At 51.2% G+C, this 26,561-nt stretch overlaps 1 protein-coding gene across 1 annotated transcript in view; it reads right to left on the bottom strand.

The window, feature by feature from the left end:
- The window catches only part of PAXIP1 (PAX interacting protein 1), a 45,830-nt gene that overhangs the window by 8,344 nt on the left and 10,925 nt on the right, over positions 1–26,561 (bottom strand). Inside the window, exons 5-16 of the mRNA XM_072964102.1 lie at positions 21,508–21,621; positions 18,590–19,225; positions 12,995–13,451; positions 12,423–12,517; positions 8,975–9,070; positions 7,925–8,062; positions 7,291–7,412; positions 6,330–6,514; positions 5,066–5,109; positions 3,844–3,914; positions 2,529–2,631; positions 1,381–1,549 (exon numbers count right to left, since the gene is read on the bottom strand). Of these exons, the coding sequence (XP_072820203.1) occupies positions 1,381–1,549; positions 2,529–2,631; positions 3,844–3,914; positions 5,066–5,109; positions 6,330–6,514; positions 7,291–7,412; positions 7,925–8,062; positions 8,975–9,070; positions 12,423–12,517; positions 12,995–13,451; positions 18,590–19,225; positions 21,508–21,621 (2,230 nt within the window). The remainder of the gene's footprint in view (positions 1–1,380; positions 1,550–2,528; positions 2,632–3,843; positions 3,915–5,065; positions 5,110–6,329; positions 6,515–7,290; positions 7,413–7,924; positions 8,063–8,974; positions 9,071–12,422; positions 12,518–12,994; positions 13,452–18,589; positions 19,226–21,507; positions 21,622–26,561) is intronic.

Here is a 26,561-nt window from a genome sequence, read left to right as displayed (position 1 = left end):
CACGCCCCTCGTGCTGTCCTGCTGTGGTTCCCTTTCTCATGTCTCCAGCTGAAGATCTTTTTTGCTAGGTTTCTCTTTTTTCCCAATGGCTGCTTAGCATGCAGTTGTGGTTTGGTGGTTGTCATGGGGAGAGGTGAGCTCATGGTCCTACCACTCTGCCATCTTGACTGAAGTCCTCGGATTTAGTTTTTTTCGTATTGATTTTCATATTGATGATTTATTCTTTCCTAGGTTGTACTATCAGGGAATTTTAAATTTGGTTCTAACTTTGCTACAAATAGTAAACTTCAAAATCTTTTTCTAAGTCTTAATTCCTCATTTGTAAGATTAGACTACATGACCTTTGAACTTTAAAATGTGTACTTTTATTAACACTAAAGATACCAAAGGCCAAGAAGACACAGATGTAAAATACGTTAACTCACCCATGCCTTGTCCTCACGAGTAGTGAGGAGTTAGTTCAGTCAGAAGAGCACAGGGCCCATGGGGACAGGGTGTGCCCCTGACGTCTCCGTGGGTCCCCTGACCATGCCGCCTGCCTGTCCTTGGGCAGCTGTGTTCATTCCACTACCTAAAGGGTGGGGTGTGAGAAGGCGCGAGCAGAGCACAGGGCCAAGCACGGCAGCACAGCTGGGGGTGCGCGCCCTGTGCCGTGACGGGGACGGGGGGGGGTGGTGGTGGTTAGGGTTCAGTGCCCTCTGACTGGGGTGTAAATACCCAAAACGAGAAACAACACTGGCACTGAAGTGAAGCTCGTTCCCGGGCCACACGCCGCCTCTGCTCCAGCCAGACGGGGGCTGAGGACGTGGGGTGGGCTTAGGGGTTCTGTCCTGACGGCACCCGCGCCTGCACGTCGAGGAAGCCCCCGCTGCTGCTCGAGCCGACGGGGCTGCAGGTCCGTCCCACTGGAGCGCCTCCACGGGGAGAGACGCCACTGGATTTATACTCTGCGCTGCTTCACTAGCGAGGCTCCGAGAACACTCCATACCAAGTGTCAGTGCCAGCAAAGGGGGTTCACGTCTGGTGCTCTGCGCAGCGGGGGTCACACCCTGTCCCCCCACCTGATGTTCACAGGACACTCCTGGCCTCCCCTCACTTTCCTGTCTGCTGTACTGCAGGTGGAACCTCATTCAACAGCCACGTTTCCAAACCAAGTACAGTGATCAGGACACGACAAAGCAGGGGCCCAGAGCTTACTTTCCTACTGACACCATCCAAACCACCACAGCCTAATACGCAGAGCTACCCAGCCAATGTCTCACTGGGACATGGAATAAACTTACAAATTTAAATGGACAACCGTGAGTTAAGAAACGAGCTAGATGTTTGCTGGGATGAAGGTGGAGATAAACTCGTTGAGGGCCCGCTGCTGCGACTCACCAATGAACTTCTGGCACCGGAAGCACTCCTCCAGCCACTCCGGAGTCACGATGTGCTTCACCACGGACACAGCCGTCAGGAACTTCACCGTGCGTGTCACCTTGCTGGCAATGAGGTGGGTGCACTTCTGCGCAGACTCGGCGACCTCCCCGCCAAGGATGTAGAGCTTCTGGAGGTCATGGACACAGGTGAGAGCTAAGTCTGCAGAGCCACAGGCGTGGCTCTGAGGAAGCTAAGGTTACGGAGCGTTCCTAGCCGTGGAAAGTGGTGCAGCTGGTAAGGCCAGACCAAGCCTCCGCCACCACAGGAGAGAAGCAGAAACTAGAACTTCCAGTGTATGTTTCTATGATTGGCGCCCTGCAACAACTCAAGGTTAAAGGCTGAACTCACTGTTGGACACCACTAAGGCCTTCCTGTGAATAAGTAAAACGCCCCGAGGACGGTGCAGCAGACGTAGGGAACAAACGTGCCCAGACTTAAAGCTGAAGTGAGTGTCAGTGAGGCACATTAAGATAGTCTCTATTTTAAAAAATGACATAAAAATTGACTAAGATGACTATAAAGGATGGTCTTAATAACTACTCAATTTTAAAGGTAAAAAATTGTACTAAATTCATAATGGCGTTTATAATTGTTTTTCTTTAAAAAAAAAGTAAAATGTATGAATCCAACGTGATACAGGTCAATTTATACTCTTAATCAACAACCTCCCCTCCCCAAAATAACAAAACAAAATCCCATAAGCCCTCATACTGTTATTTCAAGAAGTGTATTATCTAAATACACAAATCCAGCTCTCTGGCACTGGCCTGTCCTTCCCAAGAAAACCAACCTCGAGAAGACCGCGGACTCGGAACCTGAAGCCGCGGCTGCTGCGTGCATGTGTTTGAGAATGATGTTGCCGCAGCCTTGCAGACGCTCACACGATTATAAAAATGCTCTTGGTCTACTCACCTGAACCCCTTTTCTACTAAAAGTAAGTGGGAAGTCACTGATTTAATGACTTTAAACACTATTACAAACAGTTTATAAATACACATTATAAACACTGGTATAAGTTATTCCTGATTAAATGTTGGTTTAATAAAACTGCTGGCCGAAAGCAAATGTAAGCAGAAATCATCATGCGAAATAAAGTAAAATGTTACCTTAATATACTGTTGAACTTGAACAGGCTCAAATCCAGTGAAAAGCACAAAAGGGGTCAATTCTGGTGTTAACTTTTTGGTGGGTGGTGGTATATCTTCAATTCTATAAAATAAAAATACACAGAATGGTGATTTCATTGTAACAGTAAAAGTGTTCTTTAGAAAATAGGGACTTAACCAGCTTTAACAGCTTTCAGTGTGTGTGGTTTCTTTCCTTCATGGGCCGTGACTTGCCTGCCCTGCCCTTTCCACCATTTTCCCACCGTCACCCCTGAAGGACTGTGGCGCCTCCAAGGGAAGCAGCCCCTCACCTAATGGTTGAGATGCAGAGTCCCCACTTCCTCGTCGGTCCCCGCCCCAGGCCTCTAGCTCATGGTTCTAACACCAGAGTCCACGTCTTCCTGCTCCCAGCTTGTCTTCCGCCCGCCCCGTCTGCTGCCAGGAGGCACGGACTCAACCACACGTTTTAAATTGAACCTCTCAGTCTTTTTACATTTCCTTAAATTTCAAATCCAAGGATCAAGGATTTCCTTGAATTTCAAATATAAGCTGTCTTAGCTTATATTTGAGACAGTCTATTAAAAAATTTTTGTTTGTGGCACTTTGATGGCAGTCTTTAAAATATATAATCACACAATTAGGCTTTTACTAAAATATCCAGTAATTCATAGGGAAGGAAAAAGGTGAAGACACTGGCAGCTGCAGCAGACGATGCTCCCCAGCACCAGGGCTGCCCGGGCCACGCCCTCCTAAGTAGCCCGCCAGCCTGTCTCTACCAGCTGAGACCGGGACAGTCTGCGCGCCCATGCCCAACCCAGGGGCCTGCGGAGGGGTCTCCACCCCTCCCACCTGGTCCTGCTGTGTCACCCTCCCATCAAGGGTCAGGACACAGACCTCAAGGGCACAATGAAGTTGCAGTCCGAGGGGGCATTCCACACAGCAGCTCGTGTCTTGCACACTAGGGGTGCTGGTGCAGCTTTGGGCAAAGACAACTTTTATTTTGGGGGGGAGATCATTGGGTTTATTGGTTAATTTATTTAATGGAGGTACTGGGAATTGAACCCAGGGCCTCACGCGTGCTAAGCATGCGCTCTACCACTGAGCTATGCCCTCCCCCTCAGGGAAGAAAAACACTACTCCCCATTTATCTCTGGCAACAAAATGAGACGTCACAATAGAGGGCTGATGTGATCAGCAAATCTTTCCAAACCTACTTATGTGAAAATTATAGACACTCTCCCAACTGCTACCATTTTCTAAAACAAATCTGTAAAAGGTCACCAACCACAGAAAAAAGTAAGGTGCTTCTTCATACCTGGCTCTTTTGGAAGAAGGCTGGATGTTAGTTATTTCATTCTGTTTCAGTTTGGGAGGCAGCCTTACGCCCTGTAATTAAGATATTATTTACTTTAATCCATCTCCCAGGTAACACGGTAGCATCAAGAGACAGGCACATGCCAGTATCAACCTCGCGTAAAGCAGCTCTCCACGTCAAAACCAGCGTCTGCCTGGGCAGCCCTCTGGGCGGGAGCCGGGCGCCAAGGCCGCCTTCCACGGCAGCCCTCCAGGCAGTGGTGCCCTCTGCTCTCCCCAGACCCAGCAGTTCTTAAAATTCTTCGACCCCTCCCCCTCTCAGTTCTTGTTACAGATTCTATCCTCAACCCTGAACTTTTCAGAACACTTTTCATTTCAATGATTTTATCTTTTGAGTCCCAAGTTGGAACTTGGAAAACATACTCATTTATATCCCCTAAAGAAAAAAAGGCTATTCCTTAAATGAAATTTCACCTGTGAGGGTTAAGCGCAATCAGGTCATGGCACCACGGAGGGCAGGGCGTTGGGGGCCACTTGGTCCCCCAGATGCGGCGCCCATGTTCCTGGGACCAGCGGGAGCCCCCAGGGCCTCCCTCGGCCAGCCTCTCCGTGCAGCTGCTGCTCCCTGCTCCCCCACATCCTGACCACGGACCGTCCACACACACGACTTTACTTTCTGAAGCAACGCCCTCTCAGCCGGAGAGGGGATTGCATCCTCACCCCCACCCCCTTGAAAGGCAGCCCTGCTCCGGAAGCACCTCTAGCCCTGGAACGTCCAGAAGGGCCCGTCCTGGAAGTGTCGCATCAGAGCCCTCAGCCCACGCGGAGCAGCCGCACCCAGGACGTGAGGCAGCAGCGGGCCGCGCCTCCCTGGGAGGAGATGCAGGTGCAGCCCTCCTGAGGCACCAGCGCCTCCGGCCCTGCCTCTAACCCTGTGATGACAGGTGTCTTATTTTGTTCTCCTCTTCAGTTCTGTCAGCAGTCACAGAGCTCTCTGAAGCAAATAAATAATGTTCCTAATACGTATAAACATGAAGATCTGACAACATCAGTTAAGAGAGAACAAGACACAGGGTATATACAGACACCTCAGTGGGAAGGTAAAGCCTTAATCTGTTATGACGACAAATTACTGGAAGAGCTTCTAAGTCACAAATATAGGTATACTCCTGCTGCACCTTCAGGATGCAGTAACAGCCCAAGTTAAGGTTAACCTGACGTACCATCAGCAGCTCTGGTGACACTTTCAATGGCACTCTCCAAGCATCTAGAGAGAAACAGGATATTTTTCAGACATACTGGGTACACGGAGAAGCCCTGCAACAGAAGCCTTGTCAGGAGCGGGTACCCCCAGATGCGCAGCCGGTGTGGCTGACAGCATCTGATAAGGAGAAAGGTAAGGGCTATCACCGAGTTCAAAGGAGAGCCTGGGCGCACAGGAGGGGAGCGGCGGCCCGGGAGGGCCCGGGCCCAGTGCCCCGGACGAGGCAGAACTGACCCAAGCCGCAGCACGTGGCCCAGCAGAGGCACCGCCCACCCCGCGCGTGCTGTCCCGGTAGCCGGCTCTGGGAGCTCCCAGGGTTACAACGCGGCGGCTGACACAGGGTCGCAGCACGAGGAACAGCTGCGGGGACCAACTCGTCCCCCACGCGGCATCCACGCTGAGTCCTGAAGAGCGTGTGGACGAGGGAAGACAGCAGCCTGCGTGGCGGCTTCAGAGCTGGAGTCAGACCAGCAGACACACCCCAGAGAAGCAAGCAGATTATGGCTCAAGATGAGGTGCTTTCTCAGGATTAAAGCCATTCAAAAGCGGGACTTAACAGGCTTGAAGAGAGCGTGTTAAACCGAGTCTGAAAGACCATTTTCTGGAGTAATGGTCAACTCGGAAAAATGTAGTGAAATGAAGTCCTGTATCATATACACTCAGGGTAGCGCTCCTTGCAGACGCTCAGCGCAGCTGCGAGGGGAGGAGCAGGCCCACACCCAGGGAGGGCAGGCCACACCCACGGGCCACGAGGCAAACGGGAGCTGGCGCCAGAGCAAAACCCAGAAGGCGCAGTGCTCCTTCCACCTCTAGTCCGTTAGAAAAAGCAAACCGATAAACCACAAGGTCCGACTGTGTAGCCCACGGAGCTATATTCAGTAGCTTATAATAACCTATAAAGAACATGAAAAGGAACATACGTACGTATAACTGAATCACTGCTGTACAGCCAGAAACTGACCCAGCATTGTAAACCAACTATGCTTCAATTTTAAAAAAGCAAAAAAAAAAAAAAAAACCCCAGAACAAACCCGCAAACCAACAAGCACTCCCGAGCAGCGGGCGCGGAAGGAGAAACTGGAGAGGACACAGGCAAGGAAACGAGCCCTGAGGGGGAAGCTGAAGCCGAGGTGGTGGCTGGCGCGCGCGAGGCAGCGGCGGGGGCACGGGGCGGGGGTGGGCACGGGCAGGTGCGCGAGCCGACCCGCGGGGAGCCCCCTCACCTAGGAGGTTCAACACCAGGTGCGGCGTCGGGGCAAAGGGGTCCTGCAGGTTGAAGGCCGTGTAGCGGCCGTACTGGATCTGCCGCAGGGCCTCGAAGTTCCCGAGGAGGATGTCTCCCAGCCACTGGGCGTTCACACACGGGATCCTCCACTCTCTGGCTTTCTCATACTTTAAACCGGTGGGTCTTTTGAGGAGGTGGGGTGAGGTGGGGAGGAAACACACTTATTAAATGTTAAAGCTGTCCACATTCAAATTTCTATTTATTTTCAACAAGTCAACCCACATTTTTCTCACACTAGAAATGGCCGGGGTGTTTCTGCAAAGCTGACAGCGCCCCCGGCTGGTCATTAAGTGCGCCTGGAAGGTGCGGGTGGGCTATGAGACCAACGCCTCGTCGCTGTTACTAATTTAACTTAAATTCCATCAGCTCTGTTATCTGTTCATCCCAAACTCCTAATTTATCCCTTCCCCCACTTTCCCCTTTATAACCTTGTTTGTTTTCTATGTCTGTGTCTTTCTGTTTCATGAATAAGTCATTTGTGTCATTTTTCTAGGTTCCACATACGTGGTATCACAGTCTCTGTCTTTGTCTGACTGACTTCAGTCAGTACGATCATCTCTAGGTCTACCTGTGTTGCTGCAAATGGCATGGCTTCTTCATTTTTAACTCTGAGTAGTATTACACTGTACAGGTATACCACAGTTTATTTATCCATTCACTTGCTGACAGATCTTTGTATCATTTTCAGTTTTGGGCAAACAATCTAATTCCTTTCAAATGCTGTACAGGTAATTCTGGCAACATCATCACGAACATCACTGCCATTCTCTCAGCGGACTTTGATTTTGATGCTCAAATTTCCACCACAAAACTGTGATATATGAAGAAATACAGAACTGCCGAAGCAGCCACTACACTGTGTGCACTTAAGATGAAACGTGGTTTCCAACCGTGCTTACTCCTTGCAGATGAGGACCGTGTTGCTGCGACACAGGTAGCCTGTGTACCTGGCGCCGGCTAGGTAGGCCATTAACTTGAGGTCATCCCTGTCACTGTCGACAAACCCAGTTACAGAGATAATCTAAGAGAAAGAGCACAAAGGTCAGAGCACAGCAGTGCAACCCAGTTAACGCAACTCCCTCCTCTCCATTCTGGCGGTTTCGCAGACACGTGCTTTCCCACTCTTCCTCTGGTATCACGAGAGAGATCTGGTCACAGCATTCCTAAGAATGTCAAAGCCAGAGGTTTGTTAACGGTTAAAAATGTTACATACTCAGTGTCAAGGGCGGGGGGACCTTTTTTGTGTTAATATGATACTATTCAGAAAATTTTAAGTCATTTTATTAAGCATGTAAATATTAGTCACGTCTCCCTTCTCTTTGCTGATGCCAGTTTGGTGCTCATCTGGGTGGGAGAACCTGTAACCAAGTGAGAAGGTCTGTCTGGTAGTGGCCACTGCTGGTGTAAGACGCTGATTGATTTTAGGAATCTGAATAGCGTCAAGGACTCTGGAGAATGAATCAAACATCTGCCCTGTGCAGGAAGCTGTGATGCTACAGGGGCCCGAGAGGAGTAGGCGGGGATGTGCCTTACGTGCTGGGAGCAGGGCTTCCCGCCCGGGGGGAAGGCCACCGGGAAATGCAGGGCCCGGTGCGGCGGCACCATCTTCTTCTTCTTGAGGACAGCGTTCAGCCAGTGCGCCGTGACGCACCGCCGCCGCTCCTTCATCGCCTGCGGATGGGACAGGACAGAGCAGGACGGGCTTGTCGCCTGGGGTCTCAGCCGCAGGCTACGCGCGCAAGCGCGAGGCTCACTGGAAGCCCATCGATCGGGGGGTTTCACGGGCTCAGCACCCAGTTTACTGAAGTAACAAACTACCGCAGTGCAGCAGGGGACTTACTGCAGCCCAGGCTGTGACTGCCCACAGGGAGCAGGGCCCTCCCGGCGGACGGCAGAGGGAGGCACCACCTCGGACAGCTACCCTGGAAATGACCTTCGTCACGGAAGGAGATGACGTTTATGGTCATCAAAATCACCACACACACACACACACACACACACACACACACACAATGAAAAACTCTAACCGCCCACCTGAAATCAGCCTCCGGGGAACCTCGTAAGTGTTCCCGCGTTTTTAGTTGGAGGTGGAGCCAGTGAGCCTTTAGGAAGAGCTTCCTAGAGGCCCTTTGTCACACACACACACAAAGTGCCAGTTTGCCCACAGATAAGCACGCTTCTAAGAAATGGGGAGAAATGGACCTGGAGGGATGGGAGGAGGTGACGCTGGGGAGGAAGCTGTAGGCCTGTGAGGCTACGCCCAGCCAGACCTGCGCCAAGTTCCCCGCCAGCCGCGGAGCCCTGCGTCCCCACTGGGCGCTCAGTGTGACCTGGGGTTTGAGGGGAAGGGTGTCCGCCCTCTCCTTCCTGTCCCTGTTCCTCAAAGACAGAGAAGCCTGAGGGCCACAGAGCTACCCATCCCACCAAAGATCCATGGAAACTGGAACCAAGCAACTTGCCTATTTCCAGTGGTGGAAACAAACCCTTTCCAAACATGGCATCACTGGAGTCACCGAGAACCCCACGTGGTCCCTAGAAAGGGACATTCAGACCTGTCCCAGCCCCAGCTGAGCCTCCACTCACCTGTGCGAACAGCCCGCTGACCTGGCTCTCACAGAGGAGGTGTGTGCAGCGGCTGGAGAGCGTGGGGTCCACGGTGCCGCCGTGCGCCCGGATTATCTAGACACACAAGACCCAGATCGTCACAAGTCCGCACCCAGGAGACAAGAACTCACTTCAGGTACGACGGCTATTACAGTGTCTGCTGTGTGTTCACACCGTACACTTCCCCCAAATGTGAAAGGTACGCGTCGGTTCCGTGTGCGGACCTATCACTATAAAACAGAAGTGGACAACACTCGTCTCATCTCCATTTCCAGAGGGAAAGAAGAAGAGTGGAAGGTGTCTTTCCAGAACAGGGTCTCTGGGCCGGCACCACTGACATTTCGGAGCAGCTGGTTCTGAGTGAGGGGCTATCCCGCACACCCCGGGAGGCTGGCCGCGCCCCGACTCCAACCACTCTGTGCGACAGCGCTCCCCCAGCTGTGACAACTAGAGTCGTTCCACACACTGCCGGACATCCCCGGGGGGCACCAAAGTCTCTGCTTTTAAGCATCACTATTCCAAAAGGAAAAAAAGCAAATCTCAATGAAGTCGGTGAGCATCAAAAATTTATTTTAAAAAACATTCAGTTTTTTGGGATGAGGGGACTACTCAGTGCCTCGACTGTTGTGGTTACGTGGTTACATGGCACTAGTGGCACGTGTCAAATTCGTAACACTGCACACCAAAAAGGTGAGAACTTCATCATATGTTTAGAAAGGCCTGCCCCACAGAATGACTCTTCATTCACAACTTTTTAAAATTAATTTTTATGTTTCACACAGTGATTCACAAACACAGTTGGACAAGGCCCAGGACAGAACCAGCAGCCTCCTGTCCCACTCATGTCCTCGCCCTGAAGGCCACCACACTGGCTCGTGACCTGTTTCTTCTGGTCGTCACTAACAGACCCTAACTAGCACGTCATGCTCTTCCTGTTTTCTGGTTTTAGATGTTACCTACCAGCCTCCTACTGTGAAGCCAGGGTCCCCCGAATAACACACACACACATACACATGCGCGCACACGCACACGAGCCTTCCTGACTAGGTTCTATCACGATTCCTGCTTAACTCAGTCTCTGGGATTTAAAGCATGTGGCTCAGCCACCTGCTTTCCTAAGGCATACCAGGACAGGTACCAGCTCCCTTCTGGTACAAACTTTTGCTTTCCCTGGTGCTAATAAATGTCTTATTCCTCTCCTTCTCACCTGTCTTGGTCTTAGTTTTCTAGGCACCTGTCACTGTTTCATTTCCAGACTCTTCAAAGAAACATAACGTGCCGCCTCATAACTGTGTGGACAAGTCCCCTGTCACTCCTCCTCCTGAAGCCAGAGCGGGACTCGGCCTGGAGCATGGGCCGGGCTGACAGACCACGGACAGACCACGGCGAGTGTCTCCAGACTCAGCTGGGAAAGACAATGCTGCGCCCTCCCTGTCACAGGTCAGACACCTGGGGAGCCAGCGCCACACCGAGGGGGCCGAGCCACCACCACCGCTAAGCCACTTCGGGTTTTCCCACCCGGGAAGAAATCACAAGACAGTGAACGTCTGCAGTTTAGGTCCCTAAACTTTGGGAGAAAGTGTCACAGCACTGGACAGCTGAGGCAGCATCGTCTGTGTTATGGCTCGCTGGTCACCTGCCACCTTTCCCACATGCCGTCTCTGCTGGACCCTGGCCCCTCTCCACCTCCAGCCTGCTTCCATGTCCATCTGGATTCCCTTCCCCCTCACTCTGTGAGGCCCTTCCGTCTGGGGGCCAGAGCCCCACCCTGGGTGCCCACACCCGCCTCTGCCCGTGCAGTGGCTTCCTAAGAGCGGGCACGTGGGCAGCACGCGTTTTCATGGTGCAAGTCTGAAAACGGCTTGACCTAGTCTCATTCGACTGGCAGGCTGGCTACGGGAGTCTAGGCTGGAGATTCCTTTCCCTCAGAATCTTGAAGACATAACTCAATTGTCTTCCAGCTGCTGGGCTGTGCCTGAGAAGCCAGACACCCCAGCCCGTGATGGCCACCCCTCGGCTCCTGCGCTCTTCCAGCTGCACTCGGGCTCCCTGCACGCTCCCCGCGGCCCCGCTCCCCCGGGGAAGCGCCCTTTGGTCCCTCGGAAGTAGGTGATTTCCTTTCAACTTCCTTGCCTTCGTCTCCTCTGTCTCCAAACCTGTGTTATTTAATGTTGGGCCTCTTGGACTAACCCTTTACCTTAAGCAAAATCAAAACCCCCACAAACCAAAGGCACACCTTTTCTAATCTTCGAGTTTTGTTCTAGTTTTTTAAGGATGGTTTCTAAACATTACCTCCTACACTTCCACGATTTAAAAAAAAAAATTGCTGCTGTGATTCTCAGACAGGCCTCCCTCCCTGGCCCAGCCACTGTCCCTGTCCAGGTTATCACCGTGTCTCCACCAGCCCACTGTGCGGCCATCCCCCAGTCTTCCTTATTCTACACTCACGATTAAAATGTGCATCTCCCCACTTCCTGTATGCTTTAGAAACCACGGGGATGAACCCCAATTTCCATAACACGGCACGTAGTAAGGTCTGGAACAGGACGGCCCCCCCGCCCCCAGGCCCGCCCACCCCCAGCAGTGTGGGTTTCCTGCCGCCCCGTCCCCCTCTGCAGCCACGTGTCTCTGCCTGTGCCACGCTATCCGGGATGTCTTCCCCTGAACTCTGACTCCGACGTGTCCTTCAAGACTCAGTCCAGGAACCACTCCTCCTGCAGACTCCTCTCGACGAGCACCCTGATGGGCTAATGAGTGTACTTTCTCAGGGCCCCCCGCACCTACCGCACCGTCATCTGCGCGTGTGGCTGCTTCCCCAGCTGGCTTACAGCTCCCCGAGCCTTGTGTGGTCACCAGCGCTCCCAAGCCCTGCAGCGGGTCCGGCACACGGCAGGGCCCAGCGCAGAGAGAGCTGGCTGGGAAGCACATTCAACATGTAGCTGACACGCTCACACTCTTTTCTTTTTTAAACAACATTTTGACTCAATTTTGATGCAGTGGTGGCATTGCAAGAAGTGTTTACTTTTTCTTTTCTTTAAAGGCCACCATGCAAAGTAATTAATTAATTAAACCGATTTTTCAAAATACAGTTCCACACCTGGGCTAGAAGACTGAGGCCCCTTCTAACCTGGAGACCAGGGTTTTTTCCCGCTAGCCTTTGGAGCACAGAAATGACCAAGGCATGTACAAGTCGGTATCCTACTCAAGGTCACTAAAATCAGATCTTCCGGCAGCCCCAGTTACACATGAGTAGTTCATGCCCCTTAGAATGTCAAGACTGAAACGAATTTTAAGAATGAGAAAGTCCAACATTTTCCCCTCACAGCGAAGAAAACTGCAGCCCAGAAAAGTGATCTGCCCAAGGTGACAGAGTGTTAATAAAGTGCCCATAAGCACGCGGAGCACGTGTGTGTCCCGGGAACCTCACCCTTTTCCAGGTGGCCAGCAGCTGTCTGTCAGACATCTGCTCTGGGTAGTCCGCAACTGCAAACACGCAGCCCAGTAAGAAGCCTTCTTCTGGAACTGGAATAGAATTATACCAGAAAAGCAAGTCAAAACCCCAACCCCATGAATGTGCAAAAAATAAAAAAGCTCATTCTGCAGAGTTCCGTATGAATTCACCAAGTTAATTAATGACTCTCGGCCGTAAAGTCCCCACAAGCACTCTGAGCACACTCGGAATACTACCACCAACAGGGCTGCCTGTTTATACGAAATGATTTAAAAAGTGAAACCAACAGAGCGCATGCCTAGGCACTGAAGGCTCTAAGTTGGGCCGGGGCGGCCTGATGTCCTACGGACACACAGGGACTACGGGCGCACTGCCCCAGAGAGGCGAGGAAACCCAGCGGCCCCAGGCTGCAGCCATGTGCCTTGTTAGGCAGCGAGACCTACGCTCCCGCCTGGTGAGAGGTGCTCTGATACGGCCCCCCCGCACCCCACCGGAGTGCTTCTGTACACATAGGACTTTAGGAGAAAAAAGGAAACCCCATCACGGACTGTCCACTGCCGGGTCGTGTCCAAACAGCTGGGGCTGCACGTGCGGGGGCTGTGGCGGGGGCTGCAGGCCCGGGGGCGCCGGGCCCTGCAGGGGCGGCGGCGGCGGCGGCTGGTGCAGGCGCTGGAGTTGCTGCTGGTGCAGCTGGGCCAGCTGGTGCTGCTGCAGCTGGTGCAGCTGCTGCTGCAGGGCCGGCGGCGGCGGCCGGGGCGGCGGCGGCTGCGGGAACAGGTGTGGCGGCGGCGGGGGGTAAGGCTGCGGGGCCGCATGCGGCGGCGGCTGCAGCTGCACGATCTGCTGGGGCGGCAGGTGCAGCACCGGGTGCGGCTGCGGCGGTGGCACATGCGGCTCAGGAGTCGCCTTCACCTGCCCTAACAGCACCGCGCTCGCGTGGCCCTGCTGGCTGTGGTTCACCTGCGGCTCCAAGGTTTTCGTAGGTGCTGAGAGGGACTGTAAAATCTGGAAGACAAAGATCAGGCCAAGTCACCATCAAGAGTCGCTGAAAGGCACTCACGTCCCCTTAGTCCAGAGAGTGACAGCCCAGCCCCCACGGTCCCCACCGCCCACCACGGGGACACTCAGAACCGTGCTCCAGTTCTCAGCTGTGTTTACTGAGCGCTGCCAAGTTCAAGGAAGTAAATAAATTTATATTCTGAGACCACCAACATTTGAAACCGAGTAAGAAAAATGGAATAAGCCCATGAATTAAGATACAAAAACCCCTACAGCTGATGCGTTTTAGGGCTGAGTGACACAGTGGCAAAAAACTGATGCTCCTTTCCAAACACCGACTTCCAGCCCACCCCTGGGGACAACCACTGGTAGTAGTTTCTTGTGGGTCTGCTGGGAATTTTCCATGTCCTGGTTATCAACTGGTATTGAAAAGGGAGGAGTCCTGTTCCTTTGACTTCTTAGGCTTTGGGGCGTCGGAGTCCTACACCGCCTGGCACGCGGAGTCCCTCTCCCGTCCACGCCAAAAGCCTTCTCTGAGCCCAGCGACACTCGGGGAGTGACGAGCCAGGAAGGCCTGACCTTGGCCTCCCCTCCATGGCTGGTGCACTAGAGGAGGCCAGGAAGAACCCTCCAGAGTGAAGGCGTGGGACATGAGCAACCCCCAACGGCAGTCGCCAGGCCCCCATCTGTGGTGGCCCCACCTTGCGTCCCAGCACATACACGAGGGACAGAGGAGACGCCAACGTTCCCCCACCTGAGAGGTCATCAGCACAGCTGGGAAGCTGGCCTTCCTCAGAAGTGACTCGGAGCTCTTTACACAGGACAAAGGGCCTCAGGTTGGAGAAAACCCTGACACCAGCCGCCATCCCCTTTCATGCCCCCTGCTTCCCAGTGACAGGAGTCAGCTGAGAGCAGTACCAGCCGCACAGGGAGCCAGGAGACACCACCAGGCCAGGCAAGCCTCACACGGCAGGTCACCCACCACCTCGCGCAGTGTGAGACAGAACAAAACAAACATGTCATACTGTGAATCTCCCCCATGTTGCTCAAATAACAAAGGCTGGAAGTCAGCGTCTTGTGGTCAGGGAAACCAGTAACCATCTTACTGCACTCAAACAACACAGCTTACCCCTATTAAAGCACCCTTGTCATTTAAATGCAACCCCAGAAACTCAACTTTCACATAAACCAAAGCTACATGAAAATCTCACACATGTTTTTAACATGCATCTTACACTTAAATACTGACTCTAAAACATAAAGGTTATATCATTTGCAGTAGTAACAGACTGGATTTAGTGATGAAACAAATGAGTTTAAAACTGAAATAAGTCCAACTCAAGGGCTCGGGTACATCTGTGCAGTCCTTATCCAGGTAAGGCAGCCTCCTAAGGGGACTTCCGGTACGTCATTCAAAACTCCTCTGCGGAGCTCCAAACAGGAAAAGAAGTCTTTAATTTGTAAAGAACAGGACAACTATTTCTTCTCAATGCAAGTATTAAAGAATATCCAGTAAAGTAGATGGAGAATTAACCCCGCCAGAGTCCTGCCCAAGTGCAGAACAGCATCTGGGATGCTGCCGTTTCCACGAGAAAGCTCGTGGGCGGGGGCACGCCTGCCCGTGTGCCTGCCGGGAGCCCCGGCAGCAGCCAGCGGGCGTCGGGGCGGGGGCTGCGAGGGCCACTTTGGAGCCTTTGGCACCTTCTGAATTTTTAAAATCTTGCACATGTATTACTCTTTCACCCTCCGAAATAAGCAACCTTTATAAATCTGAAAGTTAATCAGGAGGAAATAAACGCCTGTCTGCCACGTGCTGCTCCTGGACCCTGGGTTGGGGGGAAGCTCACGTGAGGAGGGCCGCCCCCCTCAGCCCTCACTTCTCAGACTGGCCAGGCCTGGGCTGGACTTGCCCTCTGTCCAGGTGACCACCATCTGAGGGGCAGAGGCGGCTGGGGGGCTACAGGAGAGCAACTGGAGACCACAGCCCAGCCGGGAACGACGGTGGATGCTGGTCTGGGAAGGCCAGCCCGGCGGGCCTGGCTGGGGAGTGGGCACTGGGATGCCTCTGAGCACACCTTCCTTCCCCTTTCAACCCCGAGGTGCCTCTGGCTGAAAACCTATGTTAATCCTGGAGAATCAAAGGAAAAACTCTTAATTGCTTGAGCACATAATTTGCCATACTGCAAACAGTTTTTAATGAATGTCAAGTATGACTTTTCCCCTCACAGCTGTCAAGTCCTTGTTTAAATTACTTAATACCTAGTGCCACAACACAAAAAGCAGCATGACACCACCACGGGGCTGCTGACCACCCAAATCTGTGACTGAAAGAGGATTCTGATGGTTGCTATGCTTCCTCAACCCCCGACCTAATTTTAATCTAAATCTTTTATTTTTAACATTTCAAAGATTCGTTTTCTTCATCTCTAGCAGCAAAATGTCCTAACGTTCTGACAATGCCGAAAAAGTCGCAGGAAACCTCTACATAGCTGTTCTCACTGGTGATCAACCCTGCTCACTCACTCAAAGTGGACCGAGCGCCCCGGCCGCTCCGCGCACACAGCGCAGTGGGCAAGTTCATCCTCGAAGGATGTCGCACCTGCAGGACACCTTCCAAAGTAGAGATGTGCCCTAGGCCCCCAGGGAGTCATCACTGCCATTTCACACGAGATTATTTTCTCTACTTCCAAACACAAGTTCAGGGAACTTGGGATTTAAACCAAGCACAGAATACAGTAGAGGTGCCCGTAACCGATCTGCAGCGCTCTCTACCTGCAGGTGAATGGAGAGCAGAGCACACTCCGTTGTGTGTGAAACAGCTGGCGCCCGTCCCTAGCTCCTCAGCTGAGGGAAGCTGGAGGGTAACACTTCCCAGCCGCCAGCGGCTTTGCACATCGGCTCAGTAATTCTTGCACCAACGCCGCGGGACAGACCTTCCTGGGGGCGCACGTGCAGGTCTCTGCCAGCCAGCAGGGCCAGTCCCCCCGGGACGGTCAGGTCGTCTCTCCAGACGGGCTGCCCGGCAGCCTCCCCCACCTCTAATGTCTAGTTTCTCCCCCTCTTTGCCTCTGGCCCGGCATCCCTACCCGCCCCTCTGGCCTCCCCGGCCTCCCCAAGGCCCGGCTCGGCTGGGACTCTGCTCCCGGCCTTGCTTTACCCGCCGCCACCCTTGCTGGGGGCCGATGCCCATGGGCCCTGGGCTCCCCCTCTCCCCTGCGCTCCAGTGACCCCATCTGACGAGGCCTGGCCCTGCTGTCCTCTGTCCACCTCATGTCAGGGAGCCCCTCCTCCTTCCCTCAGACACTCGCTGCCAATCACCCTCCAGACTGTAGTCTGCTGCAAACTAAAAGTCACCTCCAGGATCCAGCAGGTAACACCGGTGTGACGGGGCAGAGCTAAGCAGGGACAGGGTGTGGGCAGTGAGCACACGGACGTAGCCTCACTTCAGAGGGCAGCTGCTGCTCAGCCAAAGGACCATTCAGACTCCCAAACCCAGCTCCGCATTACACTGCATGCCCCGCTTCTCGAGACTGGCCAAAGGGCCATCTTCATGGAGAATCTCCCAACTTAGGCAAAGAAGTCAAATTTAAATTATTTGGACAAAACTAAATGCGTTGATCAGAATGTGACCCAACAGTCTCCGTCTCGTCATCCAAGGCCAGTGCATCCCCAAACCCGCTAATCCACACACGCCAAGCTCCTACCACGCTGGCTCCTCCCTCGGGGCTGCCAGCTACCCCCACCACCCCGCCCTGTCACCGTCACTGCGGAGGCAGGCGGCTCTCCTGCGCCGGCCCCCCACCTCCCCTGGCCAGAGTCAAACCCGCTGCACTCACTCCTGCTAACATCCTGAGCGGGGGGGCGCCAGCTCACATGGGCTCCTGACCAGCTCCGGCAACGCTGCCTTCCCAGACGCCACCGGTGTCAACACCTGGAAACCTCACTCCTGAATATCCCTGACCCTCTCTTCCCGCCCTGCTCACATGTCTCCCGTCTTCCTTCTAACGTCTCAAGTGTGTGCTTTCTTCAGCCTTTCTCTGGCTCCACCCACTCCCAGTGCCTCAAGACCAGGTATTATCAATTAGCCATTGCTTAACCCAAGGGAGGGCAGGAAGGAAGAAAAAAAGTTTTTACATATCTTTACTCAATAGAGGCTTTTTACAGCCACCACCACCATCAGACTCAACTGTGGTATTGCGATTTAAAGTAAGAAATACCTATTTGGCTACCCTTCAGACAAGACATGGGGCCTGTGCAACAAGGCCCCTTTTCGGTGTCCCTAATACACCCAACGCACCTCGCCTTCAAGTCTCTCTTTTCTTAGAACACAGCAAACTCACGCCTACTTTTGGGTCTTCACAGCGCTGTTCCCGTCCCCTGGCGCTCCCCAGGGCCTCCTTGAGTTAAGCCGCTCCCTCCATGAGGCCCTCCCCAGCATTCAACTTACAGCAGCCTCCTCCCCCAACTGCTATTATGTGACACCTTGTTACTGTCTTCAAAACACCTGTACCAGTCAGAAGCCCTTTTGTTCAGGTTTATCTGCTTACTGTCTGTCTTTCCCACTTAAAACGAGGTCTTTCTTATTTACCATTTTGTCTCCAAGGCCCACAAAAATGCAAACGGGCCAAAACACCACCTCAACTACCTTCTTTCTGCCTTAAATTGAAAACAATTTACTGAAACTTTTCAAGTCCATGCTGAACCAACAAGCTCCAACCATAAACCTGTGAGCTCGCGTTAAGGCTCCTTCAACGAGTGAGCGAGCTTCTGCTGCGTTACTATCACAAGTGAACAAGGGACAGCCGGGAAACCCCGTGCTTCGCTCTGTCCCCAGCACCAGCTGGGCTGGGTGAGAGTGGAGGTCACGCTCCCAGGGAGAGCACTCGTCCCCGGGGTCCTGACGCCACCTCCGCAGCTGAGGGCTCCCCCTAGGTGGGCGCAGTCAGGCCACCTCTCATGACAGAATTTATGACACTGAAATACGTGTGTACGTGTATGTATATAGAAGGCCATAAACTAACTTCCCATGCACATAAACACTGCTGGTAAGCTGACTGTTCTAAAGAAGCAGGAAACAATAAATGAAACTATATTAAGATTGTAAAATCCAGTACTTAAAGTTCTGTTTTTTTAGAGTGACTTACATGTGCTACGTTGGACGGTCGGTTAATCTGCTGAATGTCAGCATTATTAGTGATATTTCTCAGTGTCCGCACAGCTGGACTCCAAGAAGCCATCATCTCTGATCTTTCAGAACTTTGGAGGTTCTGTCCCGAGGCCATGAGGTTACCGCGCACCTCGGGAGGCAGGATGCTCCCCGGAACGGGCGGCACGTTGGCGCACAAGTTAATCAAGCCGGGCTCCTTGCCAGGAGGCAGCCTGCGCTTCGCTGCCGCTAACTGGGGGACTTCGGCTGGCGTCCAGTTTAAATTTCTCTCCTGTTTTTCAGGTGATGAATCTGATGAATCGTCAAACATCAGTTCCCCTTTGGACTTGTCAGTGTTTGATTTGGGTGAGAACTGTCGGTCCCCGGGAGGAGAGCCTTCCTGGGAACTGGGAGGGCTCGACTTCTCATCTGTGCTGCCCTCGTTCTGAGAATCCTGCTCCTCATTTTCTGCCTCCTCCTCCTCTTCTTCCTCCTCTTCTTCCTCTTCATAAATAATGAGCCGGGGGTGATAAAGTGCTTCGTCCTTTTTGCTCTTCTCAGATATGCAGTCCAGGACCCAGTCAGGGGTCACGATCTTAATACCTGCTCTCTTCAAAGCACATTCGTATTTCTCCTGTGGGGGAAACACAAACACACGGAAACAGAGCTGCAGGTCTGGCCAGACGCCCTGGAGCTGAGCATCACAGACAGCACTTCAGGAGGGACGCAGCACCTGTCACTGCCACTTCACACACAGGAAACGGGTACGCCCTCAGCCAGGGGACACGGGACACAACGGACCACGTATCAGTGGCCACAGGACGTCTGGTGCCCGCCGGCAAGGGTCGTAAAAGAGTTTGTTTCCAAATAGCTTTTATAAAGGACATTTTAGACACAATGCGTAGGGCTCGGAACCCCACAAAAAACTCTCTTTGGGATGAAACGTGACGGCCATCAGCTCTGGCTACCACAGACCGACGCTCAACACAAAGTGTAACTGCGGGCAGAGCATCCTCAGGACTTGGGCACCATCACAGGAGTGTGGGAACTTCCTCAGTCAGGTGTTTATTCTACATAAGACACCTGGAGATGATCACTCTACATGAAGTAAGCCAGAAAAAGAAAAATACTGTATGACATCACTCATATGTGGAATACAAAAAAAAAAAAAGACACAGAGGGGAGGGTATAGTTCAAGTGACAGAACACATGCTTGGCATGCACGAGGGCCTGGGTTCAACCCCAGTATCCTCTCCAAATGTAAATAAATAAATAAACCCATTTATCTCCCCCTAATTAAAAAAAGGACACAAGTGAACTTACCTACAAAACAGAGACAGACTCACAGACATGGAGAACAAACTTCTGGTTACCAAGGGGGAAAGGGGGCAGGAAGGAGTAAGTCAGCAGTTGGAGACCTGCATCTCCTGGGGAGGGACGGCAATGCTAGCTGTCTTGACTGTGGTGCTGGTTTCTATCAAAATTCATCAAACTGTTCATTGGAAATATGTGTAGTTCACTGTACAGGAACCACACCACAGTAAAGGTGTTGAAAGGGAAAAAAAAGACAAAGGACACAAAAGCCCTCTGACCGAGCGAGGCTTCCATCTTACAGCTGGAGAGAAATAAACACGCAGAGAACACAGCAGGGAACAGCGCTAGTCACGTGGGCAGGGACGGGAGTTCCGCGGGTGTGGACCGCAGCCCCAGCATCAGCGGGCAGGAGAGGGCGCGCCGGGCAGGGGCGCCCCACCGGGCAGGGGCAAAAGGGAACACGTGGAGGGGGAGGGAGACAAGCGGCAAAAGTCACCCAAGACCCATGTGACAGAGTGGCTCTAGAGCAGCAAGTCTGGGACGCGGCTCAGCCAGCTGACAGACCCCCAGCCTGCTCTAGCGCCGACAGAACAAACCCACTTCCTGTGGGGGGTGGTCTCTTCCCAGCTCAGCCTTCAGCAGAGGTGGAACACGCACACTCAGAAACCAGCTGCTACCCCCAACACTACTCAGCACACTTTGTTTTTCTGTAGATGCTGTTATTAAATAAATTCCTCCGTTCTTCTCAATTTAAACTTTTTAAAAAATTCAGGAATACAAAAGATAGTTTCATCATGCCATGCTGATTCAGACTGAAGGCAATAAAAGAGGAGGTAATGACTGACATGTGGAAACATTAACTAGTCAAAAAAGACCTTCCTACTATGCATACACTATGCTTCTCAAAGTTATAAGTAACTGCTCACAGGAGGGAAAAAGTTTGATTTACCAAAGGTCGGTGCTCAGCAGAACTCCTGGGGGCGGCCGGGGGGTTGAGGGTCACAGGTTCCTGGGCTCCCCGTCCTGGCAGGTTCTGACTGACGGGGCCTGGAACAGGTAATTCTAACAGGTCCCAGGGGAGGCTGGTGCTACTGACCTGGGGACACCACTTGAAGGACCAAAATCCCTACGGCCCCACCAGTGCTTTCGAGGTGAGAGCCCTGAGCTTAAGGAGATAAACACAATTTAAACGTTTGAGGTTATTAAGAAGGGTGTGTTGAGAACCTCACCAAACGCTCATTTGTAATTATATTCAGCACAAGCTTCTTAAAAACTGTGAAGAGGATTAAAAATACATATTTTCACAAATAAAAATGAAGTTCTATTGGATGTGAAAGCAAACTCCAAAGATTCAAAAAACTGTCCTATTTTCTCCATGAAATAAACCCAGATTTCTTTGTACTTAAACATCACATCTGGCTCAAAATAAAACTTATAAATCATCTCACATCCTTTGTGGAATGAAGTCACATATAAATAATAAAACTCATAATAATCAGCTTCTGTAAATGGAATCAAGTGACTAATTTAAAAGTCAGAAGAAGACGTCTGATTCCCAGAGACACCTGAACGGCACCAGGAGGACATACGTGGGGCGCTTACCCCCTTCGGCTCGGGAACGACCAAGTGTGTGCACTTCCTGTTGAGGTTCAGCTGGCAGCCTCCGCCGTGGAAAGTGAGCATCGCCCACAGCGCGCTTCTGTCTTCAGGTGACACCTGGCGGGACCAGAAATCAAGCTTTCATCACGAGCCTCCATCTCTGCTCACCTACTTGCTCCATGATCAAAATGCACTGTGACATCGTAACACTTTTGCTTTGTCAACTTTCTCCCTTATTAAATGAAATCCACCTGAAATAGGTCACCTTTTAGCTCTTTGCTTGTAATAATAATAATAGAAGCTTTTATTCCTATCCTAACAGTTTTATAAACATCACTTTATTTGCTTTGTCACCAAATAAAAAAACTTATATTCACACTCCAGAGACTGAATGGAGGATTATTTCACTCCATACCACAAATGACAGGGAAGAAAGAAGAGAAAGCCGCTTGTCTTCCCGTCGGGCCACTCGTGGGAATGTGTAAACACAATGGTATCGAAATCATGTTGGAGGAGTCCTTAATAATTAATGGGTAACAAGTAAACACTAAGTATGAAATGGATGAAATAACAAGATAAAGACAGTGGTGTATAAGCTCGGGGGGAAATGTGAATCTCAGACACACAAAAATCAGGCAAGCATAGAAGGGGTCACTCTCATGCTTGCATAAGAGACGAGGCCGACCCCAGGCGCGATGGCTGAGGCTGTGAATCACGCTTTCACGACAAGCCAGGATGGCTACCATTTACTGCCTGCCTCCTATGTGCCAGGACCTGTGCCAGGTGCCTCACACCTACCCACAGTCTGTGTGACCCGGGGCAGGTAGGGATCGTTAGCCCCACCCCATATGAAACTCGCGGAAATTACAGCTAATAATTGGAAAAGCTGGCTTTTAAAACCCAGGTCTGCCTAAACTCAGGCCTAACTCCAAACTGTATTTTACCACTGTTCTATACTACTTCTCTAAGGGCAGTTATGGCCAAAAATAATCTCTAAAAAATAAAATTTTAGAATCTGAAAGACAAAAGAAACATTAAAGAAAAACATAGGTGAGTGTTAATTCTAAGATAATCATTTAAGTTGATTTTTTTCTAGATAACCTTTTATAAATTTAGAATTACAGTTAAGGATCCTGAACTTTGTCTCAAGTTAATTTTTTAAAGCAGTGATAAACAGCATGTTTTTCCTTTTTAACTGCCATTACTCAGCTTGCCAAAAACTAACATTCTACAGCTGCCTTCATCCATCTTACAAAAATTTCTAGAAATTACTTTGCATTCCACACTACTCTGTGAATAATAACAAGAGCATATTAATTTTATGAAATCACCTTAAAATCATTTTGTTTAATCTCTTTAATTTAGTTAGGTCAGCGTCACATGTCAGAAGACTGGATCAGAAGATTGCTGTTTTTATTAGAGACTTTCACAAAAACACTTATGTCCTGCAGCGTTTGGGGAGGTGAGATTTAATTACATGATAATACAGATTACTCCAATGAATCACTGTATAATCTTTATTAAAAATGAAATAGCATACTCTAGATATGCGTTTATTACAAAGATGTGGCCACACGTCGGCTGGGTCTCACTTTTATCTCACGGACTGCAGGGACCCAGTCCCGCGCCCCACCCGCCTGCGTCCGGCGGGGCGCGGTGTCGCTGTGGAAAGCCCACTGGGCAGGGAGGAAGCGAGGCCTGGAACAGCTCCCAGAGGAGCTTCTAGCAACTTGGGAAACTTCCTTGGGTCAGATTCTCGATCGACATACGTTTGGTTAATGACTGAATGCCCACAGCAGCTCATGTAATGAATCTGTATCAGCACATAAAACAAGATTTTCCACACCAAAATGTTAAGTTACCTAGAGGTGACAAGTTTATGGACATTTTTATTTTCATTTTTATACTTTTCTGTATTTTCCAAATTTTCAAGAGCATTAATTTTATAACTGGGGAACACTGCTTTTCTTTTTTAAAAAAGCCACTTTCCCGAACTACAACTCTGGTCTCAGCTAAGAGAGCCTGATGTCCCAACACCTTAAGGCTCAGACTCCAGGCGGTGCCTGAGGCCCTGCTCACCTGTCCCTCGCCGCTTGCTGCTCCCGCTCTGGCAGTGCACCCTCCCAGAGCGGCCCTCCTCCTGCCCCCCAGGCCCTGGCCCTGCATTCCCGAGGCAAGGTGCCTGAATCTGAACGCGGACCACTCCCTGAATGCCCCTGCGCGTCCCTCCCGCACTGCCCTCTGGGGGCTTGGAGCAGAGGGCTGCAACTCCCCCGCACTCCCACCTCCGGACCCCAGGAGCGCCCTCCTCCTCCGGGCCTCCCCCAGTCAGATGCTCCTGGGCTGCAGCTCCCGTAAACTCCTCTCTGTCCAGTCTTGACTACGGACCAGCATCCTGCGTCTTAGAGACTGGAGTCTTCTGAATGAATTACATCTTAACCGTCTTTGGAACCTTTGATAGTACCTAGTACAGTGCAAGGCACATGGGCAGGCAGTCAAGAAATATTTGTTGATTGAGATACAGAATGGAAAGGGCTTCCAGATTTAAATCACGACCCTGGCCAGGCTCTCCATCACTCGGAACCTACCCCAGAAACCTACCCAGCACATTACAACAGAGGCCTCAGCCTGCATCAGTACCGGGTCAGGAGAACGCAGCTGATGTCTGTGCTTCCCAACTTCTGCCGGCACAAGCTCCCTTCCCTCCCTCTCCCTGGGAGAGCTCTGGAAGACTCCAACAAAGAGCTCCAGCTTGTATCAACACCCTGACGGGGAAAAGACAGAAGGTCACTGACAACCACCAAGCAAACAGTCCTCTCGTGATGGTTGGGTCCTGCCCGGCGTGTGCACTTGCAGGCGTCCCAGAGTCCTCTGGGTGCGGAGGGAGCACCGTGACCGCCCCTCCTGGTACTGTTCCCACATCCTGACCCACTTCATCTTTGCAAACGTTACAACAGACTGTATTTGTTCACGTGCTGTCTCCCCTTCTAGAATGTACCTTACCCGAGGGGAAAGATTCATGGTACTTTATCTGCACCCCCGGGCACTGTCCCCATCACAGAGTATCACCACGTATCTGTTGAACCAAAGTCCCTTAGATGCACATCAAACATGTATCTTACAACTGAAGTAACATTTTTTAGCAACCACAAAATATTGGTGTCCCCATGCACTTTTCTTAACCAGGCTTTCTTCATAAGTACTATCCAGGAAAGCTTTCCCCATTTTTATCTAAACACTCTTTACTCAAATAAAGCAAAGCTTCTGTATTATTACACATCAGGGATTTCAATTCACCAGCATGAGTGATGAGCTGTAAATGTAAGCGCAGGACACTGATTCTGGGTTCTAATTTTTACTCCTAATGAATTTGCTTAAGAGGATATAAAGCTTGGGAAAGTTCTTGCTACATTCACTTAAAAAAACTTCACATCTTTATTTTTATTTATTTTTTATTTTAGGGGGGAAGATGATTAAGTTATTTATTTATTTATTTTTAATGGAGGGCCTGGGGATTGAACCCAGGACCCTGTGCATGCTAGGTACACACTCTACCACTGAGCTGTAGCCCCCCCCAGTCACCTTTCTGTCCACCGTGGCTCCAGCCACCCTCCACGATGAGCTCTGCACCTGGATAAATGCCTGCTAAAAATAAAATCCTGCTCCTCCAACGTCATCTCTCTTTATGTTCAACTTTCCTTTTTTTCCAAATCTCCTAAACTATGCCCGTCACTCAAGGCTCTGTTCCCGATTTTCTGCTCTCTCTCCCTCCTCTGCAGAACGAGTCATTCTCAGCCCTTCACACCACATCCCCAAGTCCCGGCATCTGGATAGTTGATCCAAACTCAAGGTGTTCCAATCTAACTTCACTATCTTCCCTCAAAAATCAGGCTCCCCTGTTTCCCATCTGCAGCAATGCTCCTAATCTCAAACGAGGAACTCATCAGACTTGTGCCCTCAGTGTGGAGCACCCACCACAGGGTCTGCATGCAGAGGCCCACTGGGAGTGCTGGCTCGTCCTCCTTTACCCCACAGCATTCCCAAGGCACCAAGAGCCATGATTCCCAGCTGATCCTAGGGTCCGTGTTGTCTTCATTTACACAGTGCTCACCTGAATCCAAATCTTCATCAAGTCTAAAATACGTGACTATCCCTCCCGTCAGCCCCCACTCTCCGCCCTGTGTCATGCTTACAGCTCCCAGACCAGCTTTATCCACAGGACTGCAAATTATTTTAATCTGTTTGCTTTTCTCTCTGTTTTCCAAATGCTCTAATGTAAACACTTGCAATCCAAGGTTACATATATAAGGAAGAAAAGGTGAAGAGGCACCCTGCCGGCTACTTTATCAAGCTCAAACTCATACATCCAGCTTCCATGCTTTTCCGTATTTCCTGCCTCCACCCACCTACTTGTCCTTCTCCTCTGCGCCCAATCACACACCTTGTCAAGGTCCATCTCCTCACACCTGGGCTCCCCACCCCCTCCACCTCGCTTCATTTAGAACGCCCTCTCCCAGCCCCCAGTCCTACCGGCTCCGCCGGTTCTTTGCGACAGCCTCCATCAGGGCTTCCTAACCTGCCGTCCACACTCGCACACTCACACCTGGGCCACGACTGAGCGCATCACACCTGTGCACTGTGCACACTGGGACCTTCCACGCCGAATGTATAAAACCTATGATGTAGATCATGACCTCCGCTGAGTGTAACCAAGACTGAAAGGGTGCTCTAGTGCTAGACTCATAGTCAATACTTAACAATGTCTAATCATCTAACTTAAAACCCTGTACTCATCTCATATTCAGATACTCCTGATTTTCTTACTCATTTCGCCAAGTCAGGTCTCCCAAATACCATATCACTGTGACCCTGACTGCAGGAAATACCCACAGGACTCCACACCCCCGCCTCTTCTCTCGGGATAGCGAGCTCTGACTCTCTGAACCCAGAGATCCAATGAACACAAATTCACATTTTAGCCAAGCACATTGTGTTTATGCATAAGGAGTAATAATAAAATGTTTTCATTCAAAAACCTTTTCCAATGTTTCTTACAA

Source organism: Vicugna pacos, chromosome 7 (assembly GCF_048564905.1).
Source record: "Vicugna pacos chromosome 7, VicPac4, whole genome shotgun sequence".
NCBI classification, from domain to species: domain Eukaryota; kingdom Metazoa; phylum Chordata; class Mammalia; order Artiodactyla; family Camelidae; genus Vicugna; species Vicugna pacos.
This window is presented reverse-complemented; position numbering and strand designations above follow the sequence as displayed.